The sequence below is a fragment of the Podarcis tiliguerta genome (assembly GCF_965153285.1).
Source record: "Podarcis tiliguerta genome assembly, chromosome: 2".
Classification (NCBI taxonomy): Eukaryota; Metazoa; Chordata; class Lepidosauria; order Squamata; family Lacertidae; genus Podarcis; species Podarcis tiliguerta.
Window position 1 is genome coordinate 90,161,733 of NC_139535.1, and position 26,872 is coordinate 90,188,604.

General features: G+C 47.6%; 1 protein-coding gene across 5 annotated transcripts in view; it reads left to right on the forward strand.

Annotated features, from left to right (window-relative positions):
* The window catches only part of SPATA20 (spermatogenesis associated 20), a 46,217-nt gene that overhangs the window by 1,523 nt on the left and 17,822 nt on the right, over positions 1-26,872 (forward strand). For 3 of the 5 annotated variants that reach the window (XM_083430008.1, XM_083430010.1, XM_083430011.1), the window contains exons 2-14: positions 2,441-2,578; positions 4,430-4,494; positions 6,538-6,692; positions 6,788-6,931; positions 9,085-9,286; positions 9,528-9,658; positions 10,674-10,778; positions 15,154-15,228; positions 16,001-16,213; positions 17,645-17,837; positions 18,937-19,105; positions 23,997-24,199; positions 25,679-25,878. In XM_083430008.1, coding sequence (XP_083286134.1) covers positions 2,441-2,578; positions 4,430-4,494; positions 6,538-6,692; positions 6,788-6,931; positions 9,085-9,286; positions 9,528-9,658; positions 10,674-10,778; positions 15,154-15,228; positions 16,001-16,213; positions 17,645-17,837; positions 18,937-19,105; positions 23,997-24,199; positions 25,679-25,878 — 1,993 coding nt within the window. Of the gene's footprint in view, positions 1-711; positions 1,106-2,440; positions 2,579-4,429; positions 4,495-6,537; positions 6,693-6,787; positions 6,932-9,084; positions 9,287-9,527; positions 9,659-10,673; positions 10,779-15,153; positions 15,229-16,000; positions 16,214-17,644; positions 17,838-18,936; positions 19,106-23,996; positions 24,200-25,678; positions 25,879-26,872 lie in introns of those variants that run through there. The other 2 variants (XM_083430009.1, XM_083430012.1) reach the window with 2 other exon arrangements.

A 26,872-nucleotide genomic window follows, 5' to 3' on the forward strand; every position in this document is an offset into this window, starting at 1 on the left:
TTGTATCATCTTTCACACACCCCTCCCTCTTGAAGCGTCTTGACCTCAGAATTGCAAGGCCTTTTTTGGTTATGTAACTCAAAGGTCATGGTTTCTGCCCTCCATGGGGCCTTTCGGATCTAGGCAAATGGACGCAGCTGTGCAGGAACATGCAATTTCATCTCCCAGTTTTAATCTGATGCAAGTCCTGTTTATAGCCATCAGTCACTGGAACTTGCTTTTCCTGACTTTGACAACCTTGCAGAGCTACCTTTCCCAAGATTCATCCTTTCTTCTCTCATTCGCACAAATTTTATTGATTACGTTAAATACAGTAATACTATAAGAATGAACAGTATGCATGAATATATTCCAGACCCATTTTGCAAAGTAATATGTAACTTAATACAGTATAGTCTGTGATGCAGGTGTATCCCTAAACATACATTCAGATGAAGACACCTGTTTGTGAAGTGCACAAGGTCCTTTTTTAAAAGGTGCATACATGTAAAACACCTGAAGTTTAGACCTAAAACATGACACATATAGCCTTACGATGCATCCTATGAGATATATAATGTAGTGTTGAGTCTCCCGAAATACTTTTAAACGGTCTCCGTATTTGCTTCATTCCTTTCAAAGCAGCTGACCTGAAGCTTTTCCAAGACTGTGCTTGCTCCACCCTCTGCAGGAAAAGTGAATTCTGATTGGTTAGACACAAATCACGTTTCCGGAATGTGGGTGGAGCCAACACTATTTTGAAAATCCGCATCTCTGGTGTGGTTTCCTTGTGATGGCAAGGGTAACCAAGTGACTTTAAGGAAGAGACAAGAGAGGCTTCCCGGTCAAATTTTAAATAGAAGCAACAGTAGGGAGTCTGCAAGGCATTTTCTACTTATCCGTGTTTAACAGAACTATGATTGTTCTGAAATGTGAGATCTATTTACATTAAGTGAAGCTGTGCTGCTTTAGAAATAACGGATATCTGAATATAAGGGATGTGTGGCAGCTTTAAAGAGGAGACAGCTTGATGTCGTAGTCCAGCTGGTTGTGTACCTTCAATTTCCTGTGGGGCTGTTTGCTCTTAGAACTCTCCTTTAGATCTCAACTGTAGCTTCAGGAACTGGTACCTGAATTTGCTTTGCTTTCTTCATCCCTCTCCATTCCCTTTTCCTTTCGTACTGTGCCTATTAGACTGTGAGACTGTGGACAGGAAGGGTCTTACCTTTTAATCTCTGCACAACGCTTTTAAACACAGTGTAAGCGATAATGAATACTTTAGAATCAAGACATTCCTGGGCCAAGGAATTATGAGCATGTGGCCTATTGCGAGTGCATTGTAGTAACATACGACAGAGATAATAATTTGGGGAAAATGTATACATTGGAGGAAAGCTTGGGAGCAATAAAGAGGAGATGTGTTTGTGGAAGGTCTTGTAAATTAAGGCGAGGGATAAGGGAGGGAGGATGGATGAGGTATAACTGAAGGCTGCGAATGGCACATGGCAGTGGCTCAGTAGGGCTTCAGGGAAGAGATACTCTTAGCTCTACCTGCAGGTGCCAGGACTTCTGCATGTCTTGGGCTATAGCCAAAGTTTGCTCCAATCAACCAAAGCTGGTAAAAAAAAAAAAGGTAAAGGACCCCTGGACGGTTAAGTCCAGTCAAAGATGACTATGAGGTTGCGGCTCTCATCTCGCTTTCAGGCCGAGAGAGCCGGCGTTTGTCCACAGACAGCTTTCCAGGTCATGTGGCCAGCATGACTAAACCACTTATGGTGCAATGGAACACTGTGATGGAAACCAAAGCGCATGGAAACGCCGTTTACCTTCCTGCCACAGTGGTACCTATTCATCAACTTGCTGTGGTGTCGAACTGCTAGGTTGGCAGGAGGTGGGACAGAGCAACGGGAGCTCACTCCATCACAGGGATTTGAACCGCCGACCTTCCGATCGGCAAGCCCAAGAGGCTCAGTGGTTTAGACCACAGCACCACCCGCGACCCTTTTACCAAAGCTGGTATTGTGAACCTAACATGAGAAAATCCCTGTCATGCAGCAGCTGAATCACTGGAGAAGGAGAGATGCTTTTCTTTCAGCTGTGGCGCAGCTCCCTCACAACCACAACAACACTTGCGGCCATAGGCTTCCTCCAAGAGGGAGCTCCACCCCAAGGGAAGTTCTGTGCCTGAAGTCAACAGGCATGGTATACCTTGGGGTTGGCAGCAGGCCCCTGAGGATAGCCCCAGGCTTCAGTTTCATTGCTCGCAGTCCTAGGCTTGCTTCTTCAGACAGACAAGCTTACATTGTTTACTAATATAATGCAGACCGAGTCTGTGCAGATGCTGATCTCATTGAGAGGTGTGTCGGCCTCACAGACAGGCCTGGCACTGGAGCTAATCCAGATCTTAGCGCTATGGGGATTAGCCTAGCTAATAGCCTTCTGTCTGTGTTTGGTGTTGCAGATCTATACAACTGAGAGCAGCCTTGGCCATGGCCACGGGAGGGAAGGGCAGCCAGTCTAGCACTGCTCGTCCCACGAACCGTCTGATCTACGAGAAGTCTCCTTACCTCCTTCAGCATGCCCATAACCCGGTTGACTGGTAAGAGATGCTTTCTTTTCATGGGCTGAGAGGAGGGAGGCATGTTGGGTGGGCTTTAGGGAAAACAAACTCGGAATTTCATGGATGCTTTTCTGCAGGAAATAGAGCCTTCCTCTCCCACTCTCAACTGCTCCCAAGCCTCCTATTCTCCACCTCATTTCGCCTGTGCTTCTACATGGTGCTATATGACCTCTTTCAGTCTCCCCCTAAACGGACTGTTTCCAGGAAGCTTCTTCCTTAACACTTTCTGTAGTCTCATCCTCTACTGAAACAAAACTTAGGAATGTAGAGCTATATTTGTTTGCATAACCACCCCCTAAACAGATTTTTGAAAACTTAATTCTTCTTCTTCTTTTTCTTGGTGTGATTTTTCCATTGTTTGAATGATCTTTTATGCGACTCAGTCCTTGCTGCTGCTCTTTTGAGTTCCGGTTATCATTGTCCTTAAAAAAAAATTGTATATGATGATCTCTCTTACTGTACACTACGCTGAGTACATCTTCTTATAGGGCATAACTGAAACGAATGGATACACAACTAATAAGTGAGTTATGTGACGTTTGTTTGGCTTCGGGCGCTGACTTCCTACCCTGAGCTGAGTACACAAACTTACAATGCTACTGAAGATCAGAAACATGTTTGTGCTTTATTTTTCAAGGCTTAAGCTCCCTCTCTGACTGCACTGAAACTGTTATATCATGGCTTAGTAAGCCTTTTTGCCCGCTCACGAAACCTCATGGCTCCTGCCCTTGTGAGAAGGGATTTGTGGGCAGAAGGCTTGTTCCAACTTGGTTGAGATGTGAGCATCCACACCTGCCCCATGTTCTGCAATACTTCTGCAGTTTTGACTATGGAACTAGAGCCTCTAAATCTGCTGTTGTACAACATGATTCCCCCCAAAGTGCCTGCAGAATAGAAGTGAGATGCTTCCTATAGTTGTTCAACACCCAGAGAGTTACATCTAATTTCTAGCGGTCCATGGGGATTTAAAACCAACAATCCCAAGTAAGTATAGCTAGTCTTCTGCCAAATGATCCTCAGCAGTAACAGCCCCCCCTAACATGCTAGGAGATCAGCCAGTTGTTTGGGCCTCCACAGCTGGGTGTGTCTATAGGTAAAAGGTAAAGGTAAAAGACCCCCGGACAGTTAAGTCCAGTCAAAGGTGACTGTGGGGTTGCGGCGCTCATCTCGCTTTTCAGGCCGAGTGAGCCGGTGTTGGTCCGCAGAAAGTTTTCCAGGTCATGTGGCCAGCATAACTAAATTGCTTCTGGTGCAACGGAGCACCGTGATGGAAACCAGAGCGCATGGAAACACTGTTTACTTTCTCGCCGCAGCAGTACCTATTTATCTACTTGTACTGGTGTGCTTTCAAACTGCTAGGTTGGCAGAAGCTAGGACAGAGCAACAGGAGCTCACCCCGTCACAGGGATTTGAACCGCTAACCTTCCAATCAGCAAGCCCAAGAGGCTCAGTGGTTTACACCAGTGTTTCCCAACCTTGGGCCTCCAGCTGTTTTCGAACTACAATTCCCATCATCCCTGACCACTGATCTTGCTAGCTGAGGATTATGGGAGTTGTAGTCCAAAAACAGCTGGAGGCCCAAGGTTGGGAAATGCTGGTTTAGACCACAGCGCCACCTGCGTCCCTTCTGGGGTGTGGTAATAGCAGTGTAGCAAACACATCATCTACAGACATAGTGGCAACTGAAAAGACTTTGTGTGTAATGGGAAGGATCAGGGTTTAATCAATGAACTGCTTAATATCAACTGCTTGCATGAAATATAAGCATATTGATTTGAGTGATTATAAACATAAATCCTGGCATATTTCTCCTCTTTCTCTTCCCCTCAGGTATCCTTGGGGTCAGGAAGCCTTTGATAAAGCAAAGAGAGAAGATAAGCTGATATTTCTATCTGGTAACAAATGAACTTCTTCATTTTATGCTACCCCTACATGCACATTTACGACTTTAAAAAGCACATGCACATATCTGTGAGTTCTTAAAAGCATAGAGAAGAATGTCTCCTTCTCCTCCTCCTCCTCATTTTAATTTTATTCCACTCTTCAGCTGAAAACGCTCCCGAGTGACTTACATACAAATGAAAAAGCAACAGTGAGGAAACAACCCCTGCTTTCAAGCTTAAAAGACACGACATGAAAAGAAAAAGGGATGGGGAGGGAGAAGGGGAAAACAAGCGGACTCCGGCACCAGCTCTGATAGTTACAGTTCTTGTAGCAACCAGCTGGCATGGAGGCTGCCCAGGTAGCCTGGCAGAATGGCTATGGCTAGGTTTCAGCTGAGGAACAGTCAAAGGCAGCTGGTCTCTCAGCAGGGCCCATGAAATAGCCTTGCTTCCCTCCTCTCCATCTGCTGCAGCCTGACAGGACGGCTGCTGCGCAGTGACAAGGCTTACTTACTTGAAAACTGCTTGAAACATGAAACAAATGTTTGCGCTTGGAGGAATAAATATCGTCCAAATTGGGTCCTCATCTGCTGGGCGCTCCCTTGCTTTCAGTGAGCTGCTTTCTGGGAGAAGGCGGGGCAGTATTTTTCCTGGCCTTGTAGTTTGCATCTGCAAAAGAAGAGCACAGGAAATACTTGTGAGGATAAGCTACTCAGCCTACCTACCTTGTGAAGCTCATAAATTTACTAGTGGAGGAGCAGATCCGGTATCTGGGAATTGCTCCAATTTGAGTTTCAAGCAGATGGGGATTTGGAGCTTGGGTACACGTTAGAGTAATACCGGGAGTCTTGGATTTCTTCTTTTAAGCAATTCTAACAGCACAGGGCTATGCATGTTTACTCAAAAATAAGTGTGCAGAGGAGTGGAATCTAAAAATATTTCTTCCCCTCCCCTGACCTCCACCTGCTTTTTGAATTTACATTATAAGCAACTTAACTTATAGAAGTTTACTATAGTATGGGGATAACCTTCCAAGTATTGTGACTATAACTCCCATAATCCCTTGCCATTGGCACTGCTGGCTGGGAATCATGGGAATTATAGTCCAACGACATCTGGAGGTCACCACATTGGCTACGTCTCCTATAGAAACATCTGCTTAGACATTCTCAGTTGCTTGTTCTTCTATTTCCCAGGCTAGAAGTGTTCTAGTTACGTTCTTCCAAATGGTCACTTTGCTGGGGTTTAGAAGCCTTGCATCGTTTATAGCCAACATTGAGCCATGAAAGGCCAGCTCTCCGTTTGTTCTCATGTTTGTACATGCAGGTCCCACTAGCAAAATGCTTGTTATAGGAAAATTCACTTATCCAAACATGAGGAATTAGTGCTCAAACTTTGCTACACACACTGCAGACTCAGATATCCAAACAGCTGGAAGTGCGTGCAGTACGTGCAGTGCGTGCAATTAAGCAGCCTTAAATAAGCATTACCTTTTGGGTTTTGCTGGTGCATGGCAGCTGTTTTGCCAGAAACTATGGTTGGGAAGGAAGGGGGAGAGATCAGACAAAATAAGGGAGCATTTTCCCCTTCCATAATTGCCTTTTGCAAGCTTTCAGAGGGTTTTCTCCTCATTTTGGGGTCAAAATTCTGTGGCTCACAATGCATTAGAAATTTCCCCTTAGGAATAAAAGGAAATCGTCCATTCGTTAGGCGGATGCTTGCCTAACAATCAATTTCTTGAGAATGCATTGCGTTTGCATAGCAAAACCTGTGTGCTTTCTGCTAAAGCAGGCACTACCACTGTGGTGCCCTTCAGACGAGGTCATACTACAACTCTCTTCTGCCCCAGTCAGCAAGTCTGTTGATGGGGATGATGGGAGTTGTAGTACACCAAGGTTGGCTAGCTCTTTCTTAAAGCCAACTCCTTGTCCTAGCCTGCTGAGTTGCTTGAATTATATACTCTTCTGTTTTGACTTTTCTTAGCCCCCACCCCTCCCTGGGTACAGCAGGGCCTTCTCCTTCGGTGAGCCTTTAACCGCTGGCGTTTGTTTTCAGTTGGCTACTCGACCTGCCATTGGTGCCACGTGATGGAGCACGAATCCTTCCAGAATGAAGAAATTGGCCAGATCCTGAACGACAACTTTGTGTGCATCAAGGTGGATCGGGAGGAGCGGCCGGATGTCGATAAAGTCTACATGGCCTTTGTGCAGGTGGGGAGCAGGAATGAGCATAGCAAACGGAAGATGACTGTTGCTCCTAGAGGCAGATGTTGAAGAGAGACATATCTTTTTTTTTCCTCCTGCAGGCAACCAGCAGTGGTGGAGGTTGGCCCATGAGTGTGTGGCTAACACCTGATCTCAAACCATTTGTAGGCGGGACCTATTTCCCTCCCGAGGATGGAATTTACCAGGTTGGCTTTCGGACCGTTCTGCTTCGCATCCTAGAGCAGGTATGGAGTCCGGCATCCAGGGTCATGGGATTGGTTGAGGTCCTCACTGGAGCGGTACACCGGGGACCACACTGTACTCATTCCCATCGTGTCAGGCGTCAGGGAATCCGATCCCCCCACAGTAGGCTGCTGGGAATAGATAAGACAGGGAAAGTTCTTACCAATGTCTTTTATTCAATATTCACAGAGAGAGGCTTAGCAATGCTGCCTTTTGGAGTAATGGGTGTTGCTCCGAGTAAATCTCTACATCCCCCTTCTCTCCACTTCCTCAATCTTCAACAGCACAACCCACCTTACGGTGGCCGCTTAGGGTCATTTGTCTCCAAGCCCTTTGCTCTCCTACTTTTTTTCTTTTTTTAAAATATAAATTTCGATTAGTTTTTTTAACATATCATTTTCAACAGTAATTAAACATACTTTTACATCTTATACAATATTTTTTTGACTTCTATCAATCATGTCTGAAAATTTCCCAATCTATTCACTTAATATACATTTCTCACATTCACTATTACCTTTAAATCCTATAACTAATATCTCTGTTCTTTCTCTACTTTGCAATATTTCATATATTTCTCCTTACAAAACTTCTTGTAGTCCTACTAGTGTAATTTATTGCTTACAGTTGCTTTTCAAATAGTTCGTATATTTCTTCCAATCTTCTGTAAATCTTTGGTCCTGCAGGTTTTGAATCCTTCCTGTTATTTTGTCTAATTCTGTGTAGTCCATTAATTTTGTCTGCCATTCTTCTTTCGTCGGAATTTCTTCTTGCTTCTATTTCTGGGCTAATTTGCTCTCCTACTTTCAATGCCCGCCGGGTTCTTGGAGAAGTGTGTGGGGGGGGGTCTGGAATGCTTTCTAGTGATAACGTATCAGCCAGCTGCTTCAGCTCTGCCTCCTCCTCCCCCATTATTTCCCACTTTGCTCTTCATCTGCCCTTGAGCTATGACCTCCGGAAAACCACTGTTGTAAATCTATACTGTCTTCCACTTCTCTGGAAGGTTCAGGCTGGGGAGGCGGTCTCCGCTACTCCTCCTCTGTCCAGTCCCTAACACATAGTGGCTTTTGTGCTGGGGCAAAGCCCCAGAGCTGTCCTCCTGATGCTAGCACCGCTGTGCTTCTTCTGTGCAAGGTGACACCAGCAGAGCCCAATCAGACACCCCTCCCCCTGTGCATCTGCGCAACCCCGTCCTTGCCCCTGCCTTGCCCCAGGCCCACTCGGGTAAGCTGCAGTGGTGTCAGGAGAGTGGCAGTGCCCCAAACATGAGAGCCAGTGTGGTGTAGTGGGTAAGAGCAGTAGATTCGTAATCTGGGGAACTGGGTTCGCGTCTCCGCTCCTCCACATGCAGCTGCTGAGTGACCTTGGGCCAGTCACACTTCCTTGAAGTCTCTCAGCCCCACTCACCTCACAGAGTGTTTGTTGTGGGGGAGGAAGGGAAAGGAGAATGTTAGCCGCTTTGAGACTCCTTCGGGTAGTGATAAAGCGGGATATCAAATCCAAACTCCTCCTCTTCTCTTCATACCATCCACTTCTGGCTGGGACTGAACTTTTCGTCTAAAGGCTTTTTAGAGCAGGGGATGTGAACAGATTTTGTCGTTTGGGGGCGAGTGTTCAGGGCAAGATGAATTACGGAGAGAGAAGTTGATTAATAGGAATTGGGTTTCGTCACATTTGTCCAAAGTGGATAGAATTTGCTATGGGTTAAGAATAACTGGGCATTAACAATGTTTTTCTCCTTTACAGTTTAGTGTGCGCCCGATGGAAGCATCTGGGAACCTAGTTTTAATGAACGATACGTTGGCAAACATTTTTGCGGCTAAATATGTATAAGCAGACATTTTGGGGCCTGTTCTGCGATGCTTCCGTCGTGTGGCAGTGGCAACTGTAATACCTGAGAACCGTTCAGGGGCCTTGTTCACGCGAGTGGGAAAATGTGGACTCCTAGAGAAGAGGAATGGCCCTTCCACTGCTGTGCCAAGCCACACTGCTTTTGAAAGCTCCTTTAAAATGGTGGGTGGGAAATGATTGGCCTTTTTTTTTTTGGAGGAGGAGATAGGTGGTTGTGCAAGGCAAAAGGTGTGAGTGAATACTAGCAAAATGATGACTTGACTTCTTCCTTTTGCCTACCTCCCCGCCCCCATCTCCTTGCCAGTGGAAGCGGAACAAAACTAGCCTTATGGAAAACAGCCAGAAAATCCTATCTGCGCTGTTAGCCAGGACTGATGTCGGTGCTCGCGGGGAGGAAGCACCCCCATCTTCAAAGGAGGTGATGAGCAGGTGCTTCCAGCAGCTGTCAGAGTCTTATGATGAAGAATATGGTGGATTCTCGGAGTCTCCCAAATTCCCTACTCCAGGTTAGTCTGAGATCTTCCTGTCAAGCTATCTGAGTAGCTCAGGGATGTGTGGCTCTCCTGATGTTGTTGGACTCCAACTCCCATCAGTCCCAAGCCAGCAATTGCCTGTGGTCACAGGAATGATGGGAGTTGGAGTCCAGGAACACCTGCAAAGCGATTCCCCATCGTAGCCATAAGAGGAGGCAGCGCTGCATAAACAACCAACCAAGGCTCATTACTTTCCTGTTTAATTGTATTCTAGTCAACTTGAATTTCCTCTTCGCTTACTGGGCTCTTCATCGGTCAACTACTGAAGGGGCTCGGGCACTGCAGATGGCCCTGCACACCCTCAAGATGATGGCCTATGGCGGGGTTCATGATCACATTGCCCAGGTATGAAGGGGTAGGGGCAGTGTGAGTTGAGTGGTTTCATGATTTTCACAAGGGGACTTTCATCCGTGTGCCATTCTCCATTCCTTGACATACAAGTTCTGTGTCCATCCACCTGCCTGATTTTGCTCATCACTCCATATTCTTTTTCAACTACCCACTTTCAGAGGAAGGAAGATCTGAGATAACAATAATAACAGATGCAGTGTTGCCGTGTAAAACTAAAAAATGCCCGGAAATGGCTGTAAAGTGCTGCTGGAAATAGATATAAAGTGTTGCATCTTTCTGAGTTACAGAGGTGTACCCAAGAGATTCTTGGGTTTAACAGCAGGCAGTATTTTACTGAAGAAACTGGTCCAATTCAAAGTCATTTTATATATTTCATCCCATTCATTTGTGTAGGGTCAACTTGGTTATAAACACCATTATCCAATAATTTTTAGATCCCTCTCTCTCTCTCTCTCTCTCTGTGGTTTATTTTAAAGCTGAATTCCAAGATACACCCAAACTAAATCATGTTCAGTCAGATTCTAGCAAGGTATAGAAAGGATAATCTTCTGGAAATCTTTCTGGCCTTGCTCCAGCTTTCACTTGTATCTAGCAGTAAGCGGTGCATAAGGTTCCACATGATACCCTCCTTCTTTGTGGATTATGGACATTGTGGCAGTTCTCCCGTGGATGAGCATCACACCACTGCAGGCTTGGTTGGTCTCAGTGGTTTCAAATCACCACCAGGTCCATTGACCCCTTTGCTGGATGCCTTAGTTCAGCGGTTCTCAACCTGTGGGTCCCCAGATGTTGTTGGACTACAACTCCCATCATCCCTGAGCTCTGGCCTTGCTAGCTAGGGGTGATGGGAGTTGTAGTTCAACAACATCTGGGGACCCACAGGTGGAGAAAGGCTTCCCTAGTCTGCTGAATTGAGAGTTCTCTGCCCCTCTCCCAGGCATGGGATACCTGACCACAGTTACAACTGGGCAGAAGTGACGAGACGTTTCTTCCCCTCTCTCTGCCGCAGGGGTTCCATCGCTACTCCACTGACCAGCGCTGGCACGTGCCTCACTTTGAAAAGATGCTGTACGATCAGGGGCAGCTGGCAGCAGCCTACGCCAAGGCATTCCAGGTACTTCCTCAGCTCAGATTCTTGCCTCAACGATACCCTGCAGTCCCCTCCTTATTAGTTAAGGCCAGAGGAAACAGCACTCATCTCGGCAAAAGAGGCAGGCAGGAAGCAGAGCATGATGATGCTGGGATCATGACGCTGCTGTGCCAGCACCAGGGGGCAGCATTGTTGGGCACCTGCTGAGGTTCACAGTCAACCACCAGTGTTTCCTGGCTCTGCTGGCCCTCTGCTGTAATTCACTTGCCCTCTCTGAGCATGGAAGCCAGTGGCAAAAGCAAGAAGTCAGAGGAGAAGCCGCTTCTGCCAGCGCAGCGATTTAGTTGAATCCGACCCTCGCTTCTTAACCTCCTCACATTTTCAGCCTATCGCTGAGATGACATGGAGGTACAGCGGTACCTTGGGTTAAGTACTTAATTCATTCTAGAGGTCCGTTCTTAACCTGAAACTGTTCTTAACCTGAAGCACCACTTTAGCTAATGGGACCTCCTGCTACTGCCGTGCCGCCGGAGCACGATTTCTGTTCTCATCCTGAAGCAACGTTCTTAACCCGAGGTACTATTTCTGGGTTAGCGGAGTGTGTAACCTGAAGCGTATGTAACCTGAAGCGTATGTAACCCGAGGTACCACTGTAAATGTGATTCGCCGCCCGAAAAGCAGGAGGTTTGGTGGGAAGAATACAAACACTGGGCTTCTTGAGCCTGATTCCCGCATCCAGGGACTCGTGCCTTCATGCAGAGGAGAGGAAAGGGAGACGTTTGTTGTTGTTTTTTGTAGGCCATCTATGGCAACAGAGGAAGAGGATGACACTTGGTGGCGGGCAGGCGGGGGGTGGTGAGCGTCCACGCCTTCCTTTCTTCCTGCAGCTGTTCTTGGCAGTTACATGGCACCTCAGGAGCGTTAACAAAAACTGAGAGCGGAGTGTTAATGAAAACTTGGGCTTTGTGGAACAGGCGGAGCTTTACAGAGGGTTGTTGCGGGGGGGGGGGGAGCAGGGAAGAGAGAAGCGAGAAATGGTTCACATGGGCAAAGGCTGCTAATGTTCTCGCTGTGGCAAGGGTGCTCCGAGATGGAAATAATTTGCTGCCCCTCCCAGGGAATCTCGGGTGCCTGCTGCTTTCCACACAACAGTTCCACAAGCAAGTCCAGCCACCGCTGTGCTCCTCTTCCTTAGAAATTGGGACGGAGAGCACTTGACAATGGAGAGAAGGTTCCATTTTGTTTTATCCAAGGGGAGCCTTGGTGCCGGAGGAGGACGGAGCTGGGCAAGCCACACACAACTTGCCATGCCCACCCTAAGCTAGCCTGCTGCCCTCAAGTGCAATGGAGGTCCTTACCGTGTTGCCAGTGTAGAAGGTTCAGCTGCCAGTCCAGCCGGCTTCTGTACATGAAATTGTGGGGAGGTGACATCTTGCCCCTCAGGCTGCAGAACGCCTGTGGGCCCAAATAGCAGTTTCTCTTCTGGAGCAAGTAGCATCTTGCAAGGGGGCAGGGAGGATATTTGTCGGGAAAGCAGAGTGATGATGGGTTTGCAGGAGTAGGGTGCATTAAATCAATTTGCTCTCTGGGCCTGATCCAGACTGAGAGGGCCCATGTCTGCTTCTTTCTTTCTTTCTTTCTTTCTTTCTTTCTTTCTTTCTTTCTTTCTGAGGAGAAATGAATCAATACGACCATACATGTAATACGTTGCCTAGGATGGTCCTGAGGGAGTCAGCTGTTGGGAGTCACTAAGCTTTCAAACTGTGCCGAGACAAAAACTTATATCTCTCAGTGAATATGTGGCTTAGCTGAGGCAGAGGATTCCCCCCACTAGTTTTGGGAATGCTGAGTGTGTAAGGAAATGAACTACTTGGATCCTTAAAAAATAATAATCTTGGTATGGTTTCTGAGGATTACAAGTTAAGGGTCTCAACATATAAGCCTAATGATGTGCCTTCTGGTTTTACTGTGTCTGACTTGGCACATTTTATATACTCCCGGTCTCTTTGTGTTTATAATTTAAGCAGAAGCATAAACAACTATGCCTGTTTTGGGGTTTGAAAATCCATTATAACATTTTTTGGATTTATAGTAGTGAATAAATTTTAAGGAGCAATTTCAAGGGGAGGTCTAGTCTTGCAGCATTAGAGTTTCTGGACATTTAATAGCCAAGCTGAATTTTGGCAGGCGCAGTGTTTTGGGCTCCTGTGGGACTGTGATGTTACAAGCTGGGCCAACTGAAATGTTCTCTTCTGCATACCTGTTAAAGATACAGTGCTCCAGTATTGAAGGCTGGCCATCCCTCCTTTAAGTGGAAGTAGCGATGCCATTTCATTCCTGCATTGTCTCCTGTGGTGCATATGATACTCCCCACCCCTGTTTTCCCTCCTGCATCATGCCTACAGCTAATTCCTCTCTGTTTATGTTGAAGGCAGGGCCTTCTCTCTGGTGGCACCTTCCCTGCAGAATAGCCTCCCGGGAGAGTTTTTGCCAGGTTTGTTCTGTCAGAGCTCTATAGAGAGTTGTAAAAATATTGTTGTGTGCACCCTAATCTCTGAGCAATGAGAGACTCCAGGGAGTTTGCTTGCCTTGGAATGAAGGTCGCTAGAGACACTGGTGCCTTTAGGATGTATGGCTTTATATGCACAGATATACAACCTGATCATAAGATGGTAGGGCTCACAGCACTAACTCTTCAAACAGATACTGCTTCCTCAATAGATTTCTGCCCTCCACTCCAAAGCCATAGCTTAGCTTTCAGCACAGATAGCCTCTGTGTCTTTTCAGCTCCCAGTTCCAGAGCAGACTAGACAAAAACTATTAGACTATTGTTTTCCTACCTGGCTAAAGGCTGTGGCTCCCAGACAGGTTTTGGTGGGAGAGATTAACCTCTCCCGAAAGAGCATCACCAGTCACTTGTCTCTATGGCAACATAACCGTACTTCACCAACTTTTTAGACATGTAAATAGATGCCTAACAGACTTGCCCAGGCCCATTACCTTAACGGAGAGACTGGTTTGGTCAGTCCCTTCTGCTACAAATTCCCACAGGCTTGGTTGGGCACAAAGGCATAGTCAAAACCAGCCCCCCATCTTATAACAATATTGTTCATTCTTCCAGGCTTTTGTAGGGAGGAGGAATGTCTCATTGATTCTGGCGCATATATTTTAGCTGTGTCGTAACATGTTTTGTGAGTTTCTAAGTCATTTAAACCTATTTATAGTCTACAGACGCAGTGCTGTGTACTGTTGATTTTAATTGCAAGAGACTTGGAGGGCTCTTGAGGCACACTGGCCAGAGCCACCTCCAGGGGGTAAATTCCTATGTAGACACCTCTGAGAGCACGCTGGGCACTCTGTAAGAGTTGCTACTGATGTGGTCATGGCTGGAGGTGAGAGCTTTCATGCTGAGCCAGTCTCCCCCTCCACACTAATTTAAATTGCTCATTACCGGGCTCCCCAGATTTGAACAGTTTGAACAGGATTTGCAGCTGTGGAATCCACAAGGGCTTTGAAGCCAGAAAACTACCCATCTGCTGCCTCTCCTTTCTGATGATTGGCTTCCCTGTATCCTGAAATAATCTTGGGTAGCCCCATTTCACATCCGATCATCTGCTTCTGGCACCAGGATAGCAAGCTTCAACTTATTCACCTTTTAAAGAAAGCAGCTTTGAGAGAAATTTACATAAAGGTGGGAGTTGTGTCCATCTGTCCCAAATTCTGCAACCGGAAAGCCGAAATCCCATAAGAATAAATCGTACAGATCAGACAAATAGGAACAGGCAGGTGTAAAGTTCCCAGGTTAGTCCTGCTGTGAAATTCAAGTTATTGCATATCATTATTGGGGTTTTTTGGCAAGGGATCGGTGTGGCATTTGGGGCCAGGATGTGTACAAATTGGCCTGGAAATCCATACGGACAGGTATCAGTTGCAGGTCCATCAGCTGCACCTATTTTGATGTTGTTTGTTTCTGAGCTTATAGCAGGGATGTGTTTGCATGCAACGTACATCTTAGCAGAGCCAAGAAGAGGGCATGTGTCCCTCACAACCAGTGTCTTTCATTTATTTACTAGGCAACAGCTGCCCCAAATCACTGGGGGCTGAATGACCTGGGCGTGATTCCTCCTCAGTATTCAACATTTCTGCTGCACAAAGATTGTTGAGACTGCATTGAGTAGCGTTGAGATGCCAATCTAAACTGTACCTATTGATTCTAGCAGTGATGTGTGTATGTGTATTGTGGTCCAGAGATGGAGCCCAAGCTAATCCCATTGTGGGTTAACATCTTGTGCCATCCTCCTCTCCCATTTGATCTTTAAATCATAAGCTCCCTTTCCCTTTTCCCCACCCCCCAATTACGTTATCTTTGGAATGCAATCTTCCTTGTGTCTTAAAACAGATCTCTGGGGATGAATTCTTTGCAGACATAGTTGCAGACATTCTGCTCTACGTTTCCCGGGATCTGAGTGACGGGGTAAGCTATCACCTCCAGGGTCTTGTCTTGCTGCTGTTAAATGTGGGTTGGACTTTGAGTCACCAACATCCATGTGGAACTGCAGGTTCAGTCCTTGAGTGTAGATATCGTAGCTTTAGCACATCCTCCCACCAAGCCAATCCAGAGCCTTTCCTCATTGTTCCCGTTCATTTTTCCTGGGGCAAAGCTGGGCTTGTTTGGGACCTATGCTTAATGATGTACCCTCTGATAGGCTTAAACAGAGGATAATTTCTTTCAATGTTGAAAATGTCCATGATGGGTTATAAAAGTACTTCAAACAAAAAGACTTAAAATACTCTTAAAACAATCATTGTTGCAAGGGCCAAACCACATGTTACGTGCAAATTCTGACAGCTGCTTTGGGTGAGGGTGTGATGGACAGGGGAAGGGTTAAGCTTCCTCACTTCTGTTGCTTCTCTGGTTCAAATTACTCCTCCCCCAAGCTGCTTTGCCTAGAAAAAGCAGCTGCTGGAATTTTACTATACAGGCATGTGTATAAGGTGTAGTTCGTTGCTAAAAAAGTATTCTCAAAGGGGATTTCCAGAAGAGCAGCTGTTTTAATCTGCTGTAGCAAAGGCAGCACAGAGTCCCCTAGCACCTTAATTCCATGCTGTGGGACAGGATCATGACAGTGAAAGTAACTAGACTTTCTTAATTGGACCATTCCCAGATAGGCTTTCACTAGGTTGATGATGCCATCACTGGTGTATTCCACCTGCGTGTCTGCTAATAGTGGTGCTTTGTTTTTCAGTCTGGGGGGTTCTACAGTGCAGAGGATGCGGATTCCTACCCCACAGTCCAGTCAACAGAGAAGCAAGAGGGTGCATTCTGTGTGTGGACAGCTGAGGAGATCCGGTGGAACTTGCCAGACCCCATTGAAGGGATCCCAGAGGAAAAGACCATGGCAGATGTCTTCATGCATCACTATGGAGTTAAAGAGGACGGCAATGTGAATCCAATGAAGGTGCAGTGGGAGAGAAGGCACAACCTGGGTGGGAATTGTTGTGCTTCCCATCAGTCCCGATGTCACTGGCACTGCCCAATACGTGCCTGTGATGCTTGGGAAACTCCAATTTTTCCTCTGCTGGTGGTAGGATGAGCACTCTGCCTGACTCATAGATGAGGAGCTATTGAGGCTTTCCAACTTCAGGCAGCCTATAGATCTTGGAATTCACAAATGCTTACCAGCAGTCTCTAGACCCGAATTCTTCTTACATCAGGCACCAACCCGAAGAGCTGGTGTGAAGCAGGGGCTTCATTAATGATGTGGGACGGCAGAGGATTTCACTCCCTGGAAGATCTGATATTGCATGTCCTGTTCACATCCTTCTTCCCCTTAGCAAGCTAACCCCTAAAGATGGTAATCTGTCTAGTAACATTTGATTATGCATCTTGGCATTGCATACGAAACACTACTTACATTTCAGATAAGTGAGTTACAGTTATCAATAACTGCTCACGACTGCCAGGAATCGATCCTCCCCTGGCTTTCCTCCCCCTGGAACACAAGCTCACTCCAGGTCACTTGGACTGCTCTGCTCCCTTTGGCTCCAGCCTCCCAGCTGCCCCTTAGAAAAGGAAGTAGGAAGAGGCTGCAGGCAGCCCGGCCAACAGGGCCTGGTTGGGGCTCTTTGGCTAGGTCTACAACCTGCCTTTTCAGTCTTTTGCTTGCTTGACTTCTTTGCCTTGCAATTCTGCCTGATCCTCACCCCCCAGCCCCCTCAATTATCCTTAGAAGAGGAAAAATTCCCAGTGGCCCCACTGAAGCTCCCCATTCCCTGCTAAGCCATAAGAGGAGGGGACATGGTGGTCTTGATTCAAAGGCACTGTGGGACACAGATCAACATTCTTCAACTATTTTATTTTATACCGAGAAAAATAAGACACACAAAAAAAGAAGAAGAAACAAGAAATAGTACCCATGTAAAATGACAAAAAAGATACTGTGTACATTACAAAAAAATAATAATGGGAAAATTGTTATTGTAGTTAACCAGACCTTAATCTGTTATGGTATTTGTAAAAATGAATTCCAAATATCGTTAAATTTATCCATCTTTTAACCCCAACTTTCAACATGGGACCCTCTTTTAATTTCCCCTATATATGCCCCTCCTTTTTTGCTTTTCTTTTGTGTCTAGTTTCTTCCTTTTTTTCCTACCAGCTCCTCTGGCTCCTCCTGCCAAACCAAAGTTACCAAGGGAGGAAAAAGGAGCAATTCAATGGGATGGGCATTAGAGGCGCAACTCATTCTACGTTGCCCCAGTTACTGGCCTCAACTCACCAGTGAGTTAGAGGAATCCCAATGGCAAGGGCAGCTAGGGATGCTAACCCAAGTCTCACTTGGAGAGTATGCCGTCCCTTCCTGTTCTCCATTGTTGGGTTTTCCTTTCAGGACCCTCACAACGAGCTAAAAGGGAAAAACGTCCTGATTGTGCAGTATTCCCTGGAGCTCACAGCGGCCCGCTTTGGACTGCAGCTGGAGCAGCTGAAGACGCTGCTTGCTAAAGGCAAGGAGAAGCTCTCCAAGGCTCGTGGCCTGCGACCACGGCCCCACCTGGACACCAAGATGCTGGCGTCCTGGAACGGTGAGGTTGCTCTTGCGCTGAGCTCACTGCCATGCATCCACATGCAATCGGCTGCACAGAGGTTGGGTGAATGGGTGGGAACACACAGGCAGTATATTAAGTTCTTCCATGATGCAAGGTGCTGAGCAGATATGCCCTGATGCTGGAGGGATGGTTGCTGATAGGACCAAAACTGCCTACTGTTTCTTCCTTATTCTCCTGCCCTTGATGTATACTCTCCACCCAAGAAGGTAGCTCTAGAGTCTAGACTCTAGACTGAGGAAAGGACCACTATTTTTCCTGAAACTCTTCTCCCCATTTTCCAGCAGGGGGCAGCAGAACCTTTCTCCTGTTTCCCCTCACAGGCGCTTTGAAATAATCTTCCTTTAACCTGTGCAGCTGCGGCATTACCCTTGACTTTTCACATTCTATAAAAGGGGGCGCCCCTGTCTGTTATGGAATAAAAGATACACAGACATACAGCGGGGGGAAAGAAGTAGAGAAACATGCCAGCCTCTTGGGAGAGAATGTGTGTGTGTGTGCTCAAGAAAGTGGTTCCAGAATTCACAGAATTCTCCTTTCGGAAATTGTCTTGTGCTTTCCGCTCGGAAGAGTGTGCTTATTTATTTATTTAAAAAAACAAAATAAAACACGGAGGGAGAAATGGCTTTCAGAGCTGTGGAGACTGGCTGGCTGGTTATCTGCGGCTCAGGGCAGATATTTTGCCAGCTGACATCTTCCACTGAGGCAATATGAGGGAAATGTTTGGCCTTTCCTTCCGAATCCAGTATTATTATTATTTTGGATGGGGTGGAAGGATGATGCATTTTTTCACCACGGGGTACCGTGACTGTGCACTCGGTGGTAAGTCAGGCCCTGGAGAACGATTGCCTGCCTTCATTCACCCACCCTGCCTTCAGTGAATCTTGGGAGCCGCCATTTTGGTGCGAAAGTGACTTGGGCCTGTTAGCAGCATGTCACACCACGCCAGCCTTCCGCATCTGCTGAATATCAGGGAAACACATTCTCCTCGTCAAACACATTTGAGGGGTGTCAGTCGAGCCCGAGGCCACTTTGGTGCCGCTGCGACACACTGACTCTGCCTCCCTTCCTCTCCCAGGGCTGATGATTTCCGGCTTTGCTCAGAGCGGGGCCATCTTGGGCAAGCGGGAATACACCGACAGGGCCGTACGCGCTGCTTCCTTCCTCCGGCACCACATGTTCAGCGCTGTCACCGGGAAGCTGCTCAGAAGCTGCTACCGGGGCCAAGGAAACGCGGTGGAGAAGAGGTATGCGCCCAGCGATGACAGGCAAGCCTGTCAAGAAGGGGCAGGAGGGGCCCAGGGCTCTTTGGGTAGGCGGCACGGGGGCAAAGGCACGTCGCTCAGCCCCCGTGCCGAAACCAGCATCGCCACAGGCAGGGCACTGGGATTGGTTCCACCGCTGGGTCTCCTCAACCCCAGTGCTGAGCCTCTGTTTCTTCTGAGGGAAGAAAAGCTGTGGAATTCTGCGATCAGGTTCTGCAACCGGCAGAATTTCCAGGGCAAAATGGAGAGAGACTTCAGCATTCCCCAGAGCTCATTGCTTTATTTCCCCTGGCCCTTCGCTGCTGCCCTTGCCTCTTTCCTCAACTTCTTCCTCCACCTTGGCCCAAGTAGTGGGTTCAACGTTCTTGTACTAGCGTGGGAAAACTGAATAATTTAGGCTCAGGATTACTTAAGGACTTCCATACCCTGTACAGCCCAAGTCAGTCACCAAGATAATCAGGGGGAGCACTGTTTTTGGTTGCCTATGGGCCAGAGCTGTGCCTTCATGTTATGGGCCCAGTTCTGTGGAACTCCCTCCCACAAGAAGTTAGGCAGGCACCATCCCTACTGAGTTTCAGGCGCCAGCTCAAAACCATTTTATTTCAGGAGGTCTTTGCACCCAGAAGGCTTCTCAGATGTTTTACGGGTCTCTTTTATTTTAGATTTTAAATTCTTGAAGTTTAAATTTTTTGAGGTTTCATTCACGTTTTAAATTGTGTATATTTTGTTGTTGTAAGCCGCTTGAGACCTCCCTGGTGAAAAGCAGCCTGTAATTTTTTAAAAAATAAATGAAGGCTTCTGCAAAATAAATAAACAATAATTTCCCTCACCCCCCAAAAAAATTATGCTCCTTTCCTCATCTTAATAAATAAGCGGTGTTTAAAATCAAGTCTGCTGGCAACGCAAATATTGCGTGCAGAAATTTAGTTACTGTAGTTCTCGCGATGCTGAACATGAAATTGGGAGTTTTCACTCTGGAAGGACCTTTATCACATGAATCCAGACCTTTGGCTCTGACCTTAACGCTGCAGGTGCAATCACTTCGTTCCATTGAGCAAAGTGGCAAAATTCCCACCGCTATTAATTAATGGCTCTGGATTGCAACCGGAATGAGCAGGGGAGGACGTGATCTTCATAGCAATAAGCAGAGCTTCTGTCTTCACAGCCGCCTGTGCTTTGGCTCCTTTCCGAGTCACTGGGTGGCCTGTTAAAAAGTGTCTACATATGTTTACTAACAAATAGGCATTTAGTGCTAATGCTAAATATAAGAACTCAGTGTTTATGCAGTGACCTTGTTTGCACATAACACTAAGGCAAACCATGGCTTGATTCAAATGCTTGGGCTTCTGGATCGCGGATGAGCTAAGCCATGGTTTGGCCTTGGGCTGTCGTCTGAACCTGGGCTTGTGGTTTGCCTCGCTCCACCCAAACTATGAGCTGTATCCAAGGTTTGCTTTTGTTTTACAGCTCCTAGTTTGTCTAGAAGAGGCAAACCATGAGCCTGGGGTTAGGCAATATGCTAAACCAAACCGTAGCACAGCAGGCACAGGATTAAAGGTGCCTCCACATTTCTCTGAGCCATAGTTTGGCTTGGTGTTACATGCCAACCAGCCGTAAGTGCCTCAAAGCAGAGTTTCTCAACCTTGGGTCCCCAGCTGTTGTTGGGACTACAACTCCCATCATCCCTAGTGGCCAGGGAACACTGGGAGTTGTAGTCCAAGAACAGCTGGGGACCCAAGGTTGAGGAACTCTGCTTTTTAAAGCGCCCATATCCCATATCCCTTTGCAAAAACTTTGTAAAGCATGCTGAGTATTAATACCCTGATGTTACGGACGGTCGGCTGGTGCTGAAAGTGGCTTAAAAAGGAGCCCTGCTGCTTCAGACCAAAGGTCCATCTAGTCCAGTGTTTCCCAAACTTGGGTCACCAGCTATTTTTCTGGACTACATTTCCCATCATCCCCGGCCACTGGTTTTGCTAGCTAGGGATGATGGGAGTTGTAGTCCGAGAACAGTTGGCAACCAAAGTTTGGGAAACCTTGATCTAGTCCACCATCCAGTTTCCCACAGTGGCCCACCAGAGGCCTCTGCGAAGCGAGGGCAAAAGCTGTCTCCTGCTGTTGCTCCCTGGCAAATTGGTAGAGAGAGGCCTAAGGAAGCATGCTCCAGGCCAGCCAGCTGAGCCCATGTTTCAGCTGGGGGCTTCCAGGCTCTGGATCATCGCATGGCACCAGACCCCTTGTATCCAATAGGAGAAGCACAGACATGAATTCCACAAGGAGAAGCGTGTTTGTGTGAAGATTAAGGACAGGTGCAAAGGAATGTAATGCAAGATATGTGCTTTAGAGAAATACAGTGGTGCCTCGCAAGACGAAATTAATCCGTTCCGCGAGTCTCTTCGTCTAGCGGTTTTTTCGTCTTGCGAAGCAACCCTATTAGCGGATTAGCGCTATTAGCGGTTTAGCGGCTATTAGCGGCTATTAAAGGCTTAAGGGATTAGCGGATTAGCTGCTAAAAGGCTATTAGCAGCTTAGCGCCTTAGAAAAAGGGGGTGGGGAGCGGAAAAAACCCTCAAGAATCGCAAGACATTTTCGTCTTGCGAAGCAAGCCCATAGAGAAATTTGTCCTGCGAAGCACCTCTGAAAACGGAAAACCCTTTCATCTAGCGGGTTTTCCGTCTTGCGAGGCATTCGTCTTGCGGGGCACCACTGTAATACATACAGTACAGTCATACCTGATGTTACGTTTGCTTCAGGTTGCGTGTTTTCAGGTTGTGTCCCACGGCAACCTGGAAGTACCAGAAAGGGTTACTTCCGGGGTTCGCCGCTTGCGCATGCGCAGAAGCGCAAAATGACGTAATGTGCATGTGCAGAAGCGGCGAATCGCGGCACGCACAGACGCGGGTTGCGTTCTTTTCAGGTTGTGAACGGGCCTCCAGAACGGATCCTGTTTGCAACCAGAGGTACCACTGTATATGGCAGGAGATAAAAGATTTGAATGGAAACAGCATGGAAGTAAGGCTGGACAGTCTTAAGGGAATATCGTGTTTAAATTGAATTGAATTTGTTAAATGGTTTGAAAACTAATTAAAAATTATGGAAAAAAGGAAAGATTTGGGCAGGTGCATGTATGCTAGCCGGCCCAGAACACAGGCATATGTGTCACAGCTTGAGCTTCCACCAAGGGAACCCCCTTCCCTGCCATCCCTGAGAAACGAAGCCAATCCCTGGAGGGGGCGGTTCCTGCAACCCCCCTTGGCATACCTGGCACCGGCGCCTTCTGCCAGGTGGCAAACGGATGTCAAGCCTTTGGCAACAGAAGCTTCGGAAGGTCCCCCGCCTCCCAGAGCAAAACCCTCATCCCTGACTTACTCTTTCCAGGAGCCTGCTCTCCTCTTGAGCAAACACAAACGAAGCTCGTGTCAATAGAGATTAAGACAGTCGGGGAAAGTATGTGCGAGAGTGTGTGATTTGCTTGGCTACTTAATGCTAATAGTGCCTTTCCGCTGCATGTCAAGCTGATCTTTGCTTAACTGGTTGGCAAATTGAGGTGGCGGGAGAAAGGCAATGGCGAGGGCCGCATAAAGGTGATCCTGTTCCAGTGGCAAAGTAATTTACTTTTTCCTGTCTGCACAGCCTCTTCAGCAGGGGTTGAAGTACGGTTCTTCCTCTTTGCCCGTGAGGCTGAGAAGAACAGTGGTAGAGCAGCTTCATTGAAAGCAGCAAGGTTCCTAGGTTCAATACCTCGTATGCCCAGAAGAGGCTGGGAAAGACTCCCAGCCTGAGAGCCCAGAAAGGTGCTGCCAGCCTGTGCAGGCAATACTGATGTCGGTGGACTCCACTTGTTCTAACTCAGTAGAAGGCTTCCTTCCTAGCTTTCTGTGTAACATATTGGGTGCTCATATGTCCTGAGTAAAGGAAACATAGAATCATAGAGTTTTAGAGTTGGAAGGGACCCCAGGGGTTGCCTAGTCTAGCCCCCTGCAGTACAGGAATCTCAGCTGAAGCACCAGCTTTATGGAGGACTCTATAATAATAATAATTTATTATTTATACCCCGCCCATCTGGTTAGGTTTCCCTGGCCACTCTGGGCGGCTTCCAACAGACTATTAAAATACAATAACCTATTAAACATTAAAAACTTCCCTAAACAGGGCTGCCTTCAGATGTCTTCTAAAAGTCTGGTAGTTGTTGTTCTCTTTGACATCTGGTGGGAGGGCGTTCCACAGGGCGGGTGCCACTACCAAGATGGCCCTCTGCCTGGTTCCCTGTAACTTGGCTTCTTGCAGTGAGGGAACCGCCAGAAGGCCCTCGGCACTAGACTTCAGTGTCCGGGCAGAACAATGGGAGTGGAGGCGCTCCTTCAGGTATACTGGACCGAGGCCGTTTAGGGCTTTAAAGGTCAGCACCAACACTTTGAATTATGCTCAGAAACGTACTGGCAGCCTACCTCTGAAAGGGCTTTGCTACCCCACTGTTTCTGACTGGGAAGGCAGAAGCCTCTACGCAAAGGATGGGGGACTCGTGACCCTCTGTACGTTGTTGGACTACGATTCCCATCACCCCTCGCCACTGGCCAGGGCAGTCCAATAGATTCCCCTCCAGTGTTCTTTAACTGGCTATGCTGTCTTTCTCAAACATTGCAGGCGAAACAAAAGAGAGAGCATTAAAAACCAACCAGCCAACCAACCATGTATTTTTAAAGTATTATTAGCCATGCGGCTGTGGGGTGGCGGTGGCAGCTCTTAGCTAAGATAATACATTGGGATATCATGAGAGTGGATGCCCTCCACCTGCCGTGCCCATTATGTTAGTTAAACAACAAACTTATTTTAAGATGACGCGGCTCCATTGCATTCTTGTGGCCCTGTGCAGCTCCATCCATGGCTTCCTGGAGGACTACGTCTTCGTCATCCAAGCGCTCTTTGACCTTTACGAGGCCTCGCTGGACCCGAGCTGGTTGGAGTGGGCTGTGCAGCTGCAGCACAAGCAAGACGAGCTCTTCTGGGATCCAAAGGGTTTCGCCTACTTCTCCACGGAGGCGGGCGACCCTTCCTTGCTCCTGCGCATGAAGGATGGTACGTGTTTCCCCTCAGAGACGAGACCGTCAGGCATGAACACCCCCCCCCCGAGTGGATGAGCAAGAGCCTTAATCAAGTATCCGGGTTTTTCCTTTAAAAAATGTTTTATTAATGTATGGATCGCTTTCTGACAATCTATAAACATACCATAAAACAGCTGACGCTCTCCCTTATGGAAATAGGTTCAACAGCAATACAGTGGTACCTCAGGTTACAGACGCTTCAGGTTACAGACTCCACTAACCCAGAAATATTACCTCGGGTTAAGAACTTTGCTTCAGGATAAGAACAGAAATCGTGCAGCGGGAGGCCCCATTAGCTAAAGTGGTGCTTCAGGTTAAGAACAGTTTCAGGTTAAGAACGGACCTCCAGAACGAATTAAGTTCTTAACCCGAGGTACCACTGTACAGTGGAAAAGACCATTTCATCCAGCTAGGTCTAACTTTAAAACAGTTTGAGTAGGGTCGTATGGAAATGCTGACAGGTCCTTTCCAGGTATTTCCAGTGCCTGTGCTTAAAAACAAACCGTAAAACGAGTCTCTGTGCTTGGTATAAGCCCACATCCATCTCCTGAGGCTAACGTGAAGCCTTGCCTCAGGGAAATGTCTCCTCAATCCACAACCGCACCTCTTGCCCCACTTTCCAGCCTTCAAAGATACAAGCGCTGGAGTTTCAAGCCTGGTACGTGGGTTGGTGCAGAGATGTGCATCAGCCGAGCATCTCTCTGCCTGCGGTAGACACACACTCTGAGGAGGCACCACAGGCCTGGTGGTTTAGCCCTCTTGCCTTGTGCATTTATCACACTGCGGCCTCTCTATGTTACATTAGCATGCTCACAACCTTTAAAGTTAGGCCAGGATGTAATAGCTCTGTACTGTGCCTGTTTGCTTGGCAATAAGTAAATGGGATGCGGGTGGCACTGTGGGTTAAACCACAGAGCCTAGGACTTGCCGATCTGAAGGTCGGCGGTTCGAATCCCCGCGATGGGATGAGCTCCCGTTGCTCAGTCCCTGCTCCTGCCAACCTAGCAGTTTGAAAACACATCAAAGTGCAAGTAGATAAATAGGTACTGCTCTGGTGGGAAGGTAAACGGCGTTTCCGTGTGCTGCTCTGGTTCGCCAGAAGCGGCTTAGTCATGCTGGCCACATGACCCGGAAGCTGTACGCCGGCTCCCTCGGCCAATAAAGCGAGATGAGCACCACAACCCCAGAGTTGGTCACGACTGGACCTAATGGTTAGGGGTCCCTTTACCTTACCTGCACAAAGGGTCACAGATTCCATATTGTTCCAGGGCTTATGAAATGCCACTTAGCAGGGTTGCAGATCAGCTCTGGGGTTTCAGAGCCTCAAGTTCAAATGTCCTTGGCCACGGACAGGCTGGTGACCCCTGCTCCTTTACGGCCTGTAAATTTGCAAGCAGAAAGCTCATGCGCTCTGGGTGACTTGACTACTGTTTCTCCTGCCCCACACTTTCAGATCAAGACGGCGCAGAGCCCTGCCCCAACTCTATTGCTGTCACTAACCTCCTGCGGGCAGCCAGCTACACCGGCCACAAGGAATGGGTGAAGAAAGCGGGGCAGATCCTGGCTGCCTTCTCGGAGAGGCTGCTGAAAATCCCTGTGGTCCTCCCGGAGATGGCCCGATCCGCTGCAGCCTTCCACCGGACCCTGAAGCAGGTAGCTTTTTGGGCTCCTCCTTAATGTTAAGGGGTGGGGGGATCCTCTGGCACTCCCCAGCCTCTACTCCACAGGAAGATGGCCAGAGGAGATTGCCAGCATCCTTGCTCCCCCTTCCAAAGTGGCTAAAGTCAGGGTGGAAAGGGGAGACCATTCTCCCTACCCCCCCGGTTCCCACCATTTAACACCCCCCACCATTTCTCCCTCCTTTGGCCTGAGCCAGCAGGGATGTTCTCATATTTTTTTAGTTCATAGGATCAAGAGAGTTGGACCCAACTAGTCCAGCCCCCTGCAATGCGGGAATATGCAGCTATTCATACAGAGATTGAACCTGCAACCTTAGCATTATCAGCACCACGCCGTAACCAACTGAGCTATCCAGTCTTTTGCCCTTCAAGAGAAGAACTTCAATACAGTCATACCTCATGTTACGTCTGCTTCGTGTTACGTTCTTTCAGGTTACGACCCGGAAGTACCAGAAAAGGTTACTTCTGTGTTTCGCCGCTCGCGCATGCGCACAAAAAAATGACATCACGCACATGCGCAGAAGCGGCGAATCGCAACCCGCACGTGCGCACATGCACCGCTGTGGGTTGCACTCTTTTCATGTTGCAAAAGGGCCTCTGGAACGGATCCCATTTGCAGCCAGAGGTACCGCTGTATATATATTCTGGGCTGGATTCAGCCAGCCCAGTTTGTATACCGTCTTTCTATATCACTGCACACAAGGCAGTTTACAAGCTGAAGAAACTACCAAATGCACAACAAAGATCACATACCTCAGAACAATCTGATCCAATAATATAAACGTAACCTTAAAATAAAGCGTGTACTGGGAGTAGGGTGGAGCGGGAGGGTCCCTCGGCCTTTGTTTTAGCTTTTCTCCTCCTGGGAGTTGGTTGGATCCCTCCTGAGTCTTTTATCGGTTGAAAGGTTCGAGGCATTCAGCCCAGAAATAGAACAGGCCCCTTGCGCATGCACACTGAGAGAGTCA